This window comes from Tarenaya hassleriana, unplaced genomic scaffold, assembly GCF_000463585.1.
Source record: "Tarenaya hassleriana unplaced genomic scaffold, ASM46358v1 Cleome2, whole genome shotgun sequence".
Taxonomy (NCBI): Eukaryota; Viridiplantae; Streptophyta; class Magnoliopsida; order Brassicales; family Cleomaceae; genus Tarenaya; species Tarenaya hassleriana.
In genome coordinates this window covers 629,602-638,318 of record NW_010965372.1, presented here as the reverse complement: position 1 = coordinate 638,318, position 8,717 = coordinate 629,602, and the positions used below count along the sequence as shown (strand labels likewise).

Below are 8,717 nucleotides of genomic sequence, written 5' to 3'. Positions count from 1 at the left end.
GAAAGAGAGATGAGCGATAAGAGATTCATAATTAGAGCTATCAAAAAATATGAAGAGAAAGAAACATAAGAGCCGGAAAAGAGAAAACATCTTCAAAAAATTAAGAGAAAGAAGAATAGAGAAAGAATACAATTAATTTTGTAAATAATTGGATCAATTGGTGAGCCCATTAAACTCAACACGAGTCTTTCAACTTGCTTTATCTGCACTCGTTTCCAAAAGACCATTCATCCTAATACTACTTCATAGCGATCACTCTTAATTTTGGAGTTCTCTCCAAATATATAGAAACGGTAGTATGAATAGATCAATCAATTCTTTTTAATTATCATTGATTGTGTAGTTCAATACTTATACGGTCTTCGGATCTATCTCATTTCATTGCGTTCGATTTGTCTTTATGTCCCTCCTGTCTAAAAATCTCTCAGAAACCACTCTTTATATATATCATTTCGCACCAACGATCATTCCTCCGCTTTCATCGGTAATCGAGATACCAAAGACTTACAAGTTTTTATCTGTTTTATCTTTGAGCCACATTGTAGTGGAAGAGTTCTTGTTCTGATACCATTTGTAATGTCCCGTGAATATTACAGATGTTAAAACTTTTCTCACAAACTAATACGAGTATTTTTACCGCAATATTCGGATCTTTCTCATTCTAGTATATTTGATTCGTCTCTTTGTCTCTCTTACCTAGAAGTCTCTCAGGAACCACTTTTTATATTTATCTTTTCATATCAAGAATCATTTTTCGCTTTCATCGATAACCGAAATATCATAAATATACCCTAAATTTTTAAACGACTCTTAACCACCGAGATAGTGATTTTCGTTTAATAGTTAATGTTTTAGTATAGAAATTAAAAAAATATATATATTTAAAAAAAATGTATTTCATATATTTATCTTGAAAAGTTTTTTTATTTTTACTATTTTATTAATTAGGGATAGATCCTGCCTAAAATCGTACGAATATATAAGCCCAAACCCAATATAAGGCCCAAGCAAGAGTTCTAGTTAGAAAAAGGGGTAAAAGCGTCTTTTCCTACCGACACGGAATCAATTCGACCTAATCCACCGATAAAATTACTGAAATAACCCCAGGAGTAAAAAACACATTAGATTAGGGTTTTATTTCCTTCTTTTTTTCCAACCGACTTTGCCTGAGTCGGCGGATCTCAAGAGCTCACGCGTCTTTATATATAGAGCCCCAGCCCTTTTTTTTCTATCGTGTTGGCGCATCTCCCCCCGAATCTAGATTAGGGTTTTCTCGTCAGAGGGTTTGCGGAAGGAATCCTTGTGGTGAAATCGAAATCTTCGGTTTTTTTGGTTGTTGATTTCGCACCATAAATCTCCCGGGTTTTCTCGAGCGTTTCTGCGTTGTAGGTTGAATTCAAGCTAGGGTTTACGTTTTTGGGTTCGGATTAATCACTTTTTACCTCCCTTACGCTCGAATCTGAGAAGGAAAGGAGTAAACAATGTCTCCATCTTTCCCTTGCCCCCCGTCTGGTTATGCGAGGAACTGGGCGAACGGTCAGAACTTGGTCGAATCGACTAAGGTTCGTTGAGCCAATTCTGGTTCCTGTCTGTTGATTGTCTGGGTAAAAATTGTTTTCGGGCTTTAATTGTTTCGTGAAAATCTTCGAATCTGATCATTCTTCCGGCGAGTCTGGTTAAAACATGAGGCTTAGTCTTGGTATCGTATTTTTATGTTCTTCCCTATTGCTTAAACATGTTAGAACCTTGATCTGCTCTTGTTTCATATGTTTATAACACCATGGTATGCATATAGATTACCATAGCATATATATATGTATATAAGTGTGTACCCGCTTTATGTACTCGTAACGTTAATGGTTGACTAATGGCTTCTCAAACATTCGGTAAGTTGTAAGTTTTTTCTTCTGGTTAATTGTGAGTTTGGTTGTTCAATCTACAAAGAACATGTGTTCTTCGATGTAACAGGATGATAGTTTTCCTGAGACTCTGTGTATGTGTAGACATTTGTTTAAAGTTTTCACCTTGTCTGTGTCCGTATAGTGTTCCCGCACGAGTTGGTGTGGTTACTAGTTTACAATTTTCCATGAGACCCCGAGTCTAAATCCTTTGTTCTGATGGATTAAAGATCGAAAGATGCAAACTCGATCCAAAACGGGTACTCCGGAAGGGGGAGAAACGGAGAGATAAGAAAGAAAGGCAGGAGAAGTCCTGCAAATCCCTTAAGCATGAACAACAATATCTTCACTGCAAGAAAATCCATGATGAGTCCGAACAGCTTGAGAAGAGCGGTTTGACGGAAGAACATGAGCAGCCACAGAATCTTTGTTATCTATCCGATGGAAGCCAGAGCAATAACAAGAGAAAAAGAGAGGATCCTCCTCCTGTTGTAGAGAGTCATGCCAAGGGTTTGTGATACAATTTCTTGATCATGAAGGTGGATTATGTTTCGAAATTTGCCTGCTTTTGCTCATGGGATGATGTTAAATTCTTGCAGGTGTATCTTCAGGTAAACCTCTACGCATTCGGTTTGTGTTCAGAAAGCACAAGGAATCTGAAACTGTCCCTCAAGAGGAACATGTTCCACAATGTCCTGCTCAATGTGAGAAGGCAGCACAAGACAGGAAGAGCTCCGAACAAGAAGAGAACTTGCCCTCAACTTCCCAAGGGAAGGCGGATGCTGGAATTGCCATTGACACGAGAAAGAAGAAGCACAAGAAGAGCAAAGAATCCCGATACAATGCTTTGTTTGACGATCTGTCTCTCCCTGCCCTCGCTTCTACCGGCCTGGATGATGTTGATGATGACGAAGATTGGCTCTTTGGTAGTAGGAGGCCAGAGAAGCGTAGAGGCGAAGCAGCGGTAGAAACGGGCAAAGATGAGAGCATGAACTTGGCAAGTTGGGGAGATTTCTCTTGGCGGAGACCTACACGATCCCTTTTTGATGTCCCATCAAATTCTTTGTGGTTCTTTTGATCGGCTCAGCTTGTACAGTCACAGAGAATCTATGTATTGTCAGATAGAGATGTATGTACAATTTTGATTCAACGCAAAAACTGAAGTGAATGAAATCAGATTGAAACAGGCATAACAAATCCAAATACAGTGCTAGAAACATGAATTGAGTTGAGCTGAATTTAGATCGTTTTTTAGAGTTTCAATCAAATTGTATCCGACAAATTGGCGAGAACCAATTTGACCATCTTAGAATCTGATTTCGATTTTTAATTAATATAAATTTGGGTTCAGTTCGAATTGGTGTTTTGAGTGATAAAATCTAATTTTTCAAAAAAATTATCAGTTTTTTTCGATTACTTTTTTTATTAGATTCGTTTCGATTTTATTTTTTCGGATCTAGAAAAATAATAACTGTTCTATGTTTGATTCGATTCGGTTATAATTATTTCTTCGGTTCGTTTATTCAGATTAATGTGGTTTTCGCAGTTATACGATGATGACGTGTACCCGACTCGTAGATCGGATATATATATATATGTATATATGTTTCAAATCATAAGGTTGTCTTATTTGTACACCATTTTTGTCGCATTCTTGTATCAATTCAACTTTCTTTCTTTTTTCATTCCATAAATGAACCTATAAAGTCGAAACAAAACCAATCGAAATGAATATTTCAAAATCCAATATATCTAAGTCGACCAAAAACAATTTTTTAAACCTAATTGATCGGATATAAAAATTAACTTTTAATAAATACAATTTAAAAAAATTAAAAATGAATAAAAATAGTTTAGAATCCAACCGAATAAGACTTGAAGATGTTATAAAATCCCCCAGCAACAAGAACAAAGGAAAAGAAGATTAGTCTTACATATAACAACACACCAAGAACAAGAAGAACTCATCTGTCTTGTCTTCATTCATCGCCAGGAGGTTACCCAAATGCTCAAACTTGTTAGAACCCTGCAAACCAACTTCACCGCCACAAAAGAAAAGAAAAAAAACGGGTACGAATGAATAAGCAAGCATAAATGTTGCAGCTTTGATGTCGAATTCTCCGGCTTTCGGGTTTTTTTTTTGGTGTTTACCTAATCTTTGAGTGATCACAAGAAGGCACATCGGTTATTTTTCTTTTTCTTCTTCTTCTGCTTTGGAGGCTGAAGCACAACCTTTATAGCCGCATCAAATACCGCCTTCACGTTCTGCAGACGAAAAATTGCGCCAATGAAAACTCCGGCCTCTTACAAGAGTTCAGTGCAACAAAGGGGCAATGTATGTATATACGTATATTGTTTATACGTACCATCTGCGTTTTCGAACTACACTCAATGTAGACTGGAGCTCCGATCAGTTTCCTTAGTTCCTCGCCCTTTGTTACTCGAAAAGAAAAGGGCAAATAAACGCTAAGCATTTCGGGAACTAAACATGTGGAGAATTAATTACCATTGAAAGAGAGCATTAGCCCGTGGAGTACCTGGCTTGTAGTGATTGGCACTGCCCCGGGATGGTCTATGAAGAACTGCTTGTCATCTCGGAGATCTGCAGATACCGAAATTTGAAAACGAAATGACAATCTCCTTCAACGATCAAAATTCAGTAAGAATGTTGAAATCATTTCTTCAGTCACAGGACAGAAAATCAGAACTCTACTTTCTTATTTTCAAACTATGGACCATCTTATTATAACCATTTAGAGTGTTATTAGCCACTTGAAACTTTTATCATCAAAAATTGCCATTTTAGAATCTTTTTGCCTAAGTTTATTAAACTCTCATTAATTATTTTCAAGTACCAAACCCCATATTCTAACCATTTAGAATGTTATTAGCCACTTCAAGGTGGTTTGAAGCTCCATATTATCGATTTTCATTACCACGAAAGATTTTCAGACAAAAACGAGGAAGAATACCGAGTTTTGTTCCAACAAGGATAATTGGAACGCCGGGAGCATAATGCCTGAGCTCAGGAATCCACTGAAATAAAGCATAAAACAAAAAAAAAACAGCCAAATTTAGCCAGGAGATTTCATTAAGCATCATAATTCACGATGAGAAGAACGGTGGAATGACATGAGCAAAACAAACCTTCTTCGCCACATTCTCGTAACTGGCCTTGCTGATAAGTGAGAAAGCAAGAATGAAGACGTCTGCTCCACGATAGCTCAAAGGTCGTAACCTGTTGTAGTCTTCCTGACCTGCTCACAGCCCGAGAAACCATAAGGGTTCAAACCCGAAGCAAGAATGTTTCCGACAAATGTTACGACAGATTACCGGCAGTATCCCACAAGCCGAGATTGACAGTGTTCCCATCCACCACCACATTGGCACTGAAGTTGTCGAAAACAGTTGGAACATAATCCTATCAACCAAACAGAAAGCTGCAGATTAAGCTAAGCCCTAATCATCAAAAGACATAATGTTGTTCAACAAAGTGAATCTTCCCATCAAGACATTACTCAGTACACAGCGAGGATTAAACATGAAGATCTGAGTTCAAGATCAGCTGTCATGAAATGTTAGCAGACGGTTTAACGAAAAGATCAAATTTTCTCAACCAAAAATTCAAAGTTTTGTTCGATGACCCGAAATATTCAATGAACAAAATTGCAGATCTTAGATCATAAAATGACAAAAAAAGCATCAATTTTAGAAACAAATAAATTGACAAACAAACAGGCAAAACATTACATTTTCCCAAACCAAATTTGACAGAAAAACCTCTAAGATCATTCATCTGCTTCTTCATGTTATCTCTCTCGAACCCACAATAACAATCGCCCACAAGAACAAGAAATTGAAATCTGCAAAGACAAGAGATCAAAACATTACCGTGGGGAAAGTGTTGCTTGTGTAAGAAATCAGCATGCATGTTTTTCCGACGGCACCATCGCCGACGGTGACGCACTTTATGAACCTCGACGCGCTCATCTTCGCCGGATCCGGAAAACCCTAAAATCGCTCAGTCCCAACTCAAAACCTTCTTCTCTCTTCCTTTCAAATCGTCGCCATTTCCGAAGAACCCCCAAAGGACGAAACCTTTCTCGCTCGTCCGTGAAACCCTAATCGAATTCCAACGCGAAGCTTGAGAATCTGTAAAACCCAAATCGCAGAAACGGGGAAATTTCAAAATGGTGAGAGAGATTGGAGAAATTTTTTTGCTTTTTCTATCTTTTTTGGCGGTTGGAGACTGAGATGAGGTATACAGACAACCTTGTGCCAGCTAATGGATGCTACACCAATGCCTTATCACATACGCACACCATCATTCAAAAAATAAAAATATAATTTATATATTTTTTGGATTATTTATCAAAGGAACTGGAGAGTCATGCTCTGTCAAACCATTTATTTTGCTTTCAATAAACGTCAAAGGAAATTGCATTTGAATGATATTTTATATAAAATTTTCGCATTTTGAATGAAAGTTCTAAACTTTAACTTTATCAATTGCAATCAAAATAAGCATATTTACTTAGTTACTGCTAATTATGTATATCTATCTCACAATATACAATTTCTTTTTTTGTTATCTCCAACCCACGTAACGCTTTCATTTGCCTTGTAGCGAAAGAACCACTTTTTTTTTAGCTTGTACATGGCCCTCTTTTGAAAGTGCCAACGGAAGATATTTAAATTTTGGAACAAAGTTAATTATTATTAGTATTAATTATACATAATTATAACAAGAATAAAATAAAACTAAATTTATAAAAATATCTTTTCAAATTGAACATTTATTTCTTTTGAAAAATATTATTCCAATAAAATATTTTATATATAATTACTATAAATTATTATTATTAAAATATATATATATATATTTATAAAAATTAATTACCACTTCAGAATTTATTTTTATCATTAACTTATTATTAAATTAAAATCAACTTTAAATTAATCTTTAAATAGATTTCATAATTACCAAAATATATCAATAAGAAATTAAAATAATTATTTTAAAAAATCTATTATATTTATGATAGAAACTCTAAATTTATGGATTCATTTGAAAAAATACTACAAAATTTATTTATTATACTTATATAATTTTATATAAATTAATAAACTTTTAAAATATATATAATAAAAAATAGAAAAATTATATATATATATATATATATATATATATATATATATATATTGGCCTTAAAAGCAATAAATAATCAAATCTCCAACTTAGTATGTTTGGACTAAAAGAAACATTCATTGTAAATAAATATGAACGAATATCTACAGAAATAAAGGGAGGTTTGAAACGGGTAACCAATCATTTGGATGAATATAGTCAAGAACGTGCCACGCAGTGCTTGGACACTATGTAATCTGATTTAATTTAATTTTTTAAAAAATATTTTCCTATATTATGAATTGCAAGAAATGAAAATATAACGGGAACGTGCAAAACACTAATTCGGCTGCTCGCCAATCACAACGCGACACCTCATCACCAATGGCGTGGGACTCAGGTTTGGATAGTAACAACAAAAACTTTAATAAATAATATTTTTTAATAAAATATCTATATATTATGTAAAAATGAATAGATATAAAATAAAAAAACTAGAAAATAAGAAACAAAAATTGGAAATTCAGACTATCCATCTCACATTTAAAATTTTTAAGCATGATATACTATAGAAAGTGTTTAATTATTGTTTTTATGTGTCCTTTTTTGGACGAGGTGTGATTGTGTTTAACCACCCATGATCGTGCTCTAATGAATTCGAAATCTTAATTAGAAATGTTGTCCTCTCACCAAAAAACTTTAGTTCTAGTTATAAAGCTAAAAAAACTGTTTAATCCGTATATTTATATATATATATATATATATATATATATATATTATTACCATCAATAAAAGATGTAATAATTTCATGGCTATTTTACATTTTTAGCGGATAACATTTTATTTGGAAATAGTATTTTGTTCTTTGCCCCAAAAAAAATATTATTCTGTTGGATACATAAACTGAACAAATGAAATAAAAAACCAAACATAATCATGTCGTTGAGTAGATATTAGTAAGTTGAGATTAAGACTTTGGTCGGCTTAGCCGCTTAAGATTCTTCTTTTCTTTTCTTTTTTCTTTCATCATCATCATCATCATCATCATCATCATCATCATCATCATCATCATCATCATCATCATTATTATTATTATTATTATTATTATTAAAACAATGGTGTTCATATTCAACCACATTTAATCCTATTTTCTAGCTGAGCGAAATTAATCTTTTAGTCATTTTATGAAAATAAAATTGTACAAATAATTAATATTTCAAACCAAAACATGTATTGGTCAATAATAATTATTTTTACAATAAATTCATGATTTAAATTTTAGATTTTTAGGATTGATATAGTTTAAAATGATCGATTAGTTAGGGGTATATATAATCTTTAATTCTAAATAATTAATATCCTTTTAATAACACTTTAGAAAGTTTGGTACCATTGAACAGGTAAACAAAATCAGCACGGAATAAATAAAATAATTTATTAAAAAAATAAAGGAAGAACGGTAATAATGGCACTAATTGCGCAATGATATAAGATTAGACCAACCATTATAAAGTGGAGTTTAGCTCTTAGGGCCCTTCGTTTACCAAATCTCCACTAACCAACACCTCTTTTTCCATTAATTACTATTTAATCAAATTAAACTCCATTAATCTTGTGATTAAAATGGATATTCAATATTAACAAAAAAACGATTGAATTAACAAAAATCGATTAAAATGATTTTTAAATTA

The 8,717-nt window shown here is 33.5% G+C and overlaps 2 protein-coding genes across 2 annotated transcripts; one reads left to right on the top strand and one right to left on the bottom strand.

Annotated features, from left to right (window-relative positions):
• The first annotated feature begins 1,165 nt into the window (after positions 1 to 1,165).
• LOC104813240 lies at positions 1,166 to 2,976 on the top strand. Its single transcript, XM_010540807.2, has 3 exons — positions 1,166 to 1,562; positions 2,129 to 2,408; positions 2,498 to 2,976. Exons 1-3 carry the CDS (start codon positions 1,482 to 1,484, stop codon positions 2,974 to 2,976), a joined length of 840 nt encoding a protein of 279 aa, XP_010539109.1. The 5' UTR covers positions 1,166 to 1,481.
• Positions 2,977 to 3,720: 744 nt separating this feature from the next.
• On the bottom strand, positions 3,721 to 6,177 carry LOC104811426 (rac-like GTP-binding protein ARAC5). The gene is made up of 8 exons (XM_010538114.2): positions 5,790 to 6,177; positions 5,232 to 5,319; positions 5,046 to 5,155; positions 4,871 to 4,934; positions 4,436 to 4,500; positions 4,265 to 4,330; positions 4,050 to 4,163; positions 3,721 to 3,935 (listed from the first exon to the last, which is right to left on the bottom strand). Exons 1-7 carry the CDS (start codon positions 5,886 to 5,888, stop codon positions 4,065 to 4,067), a joined length of 591 nt encoding a protein of 196 aa, XP_010536416.1. The 5' UTR covers positions 5,889 to 6,177; the 3' UTR covers positions 3,721 to 3,935; positions 4,050 to 4,064.
• Between the last annotated feature and the right edge of the window lie 2,540 nt (positions 6,178 to 8,717).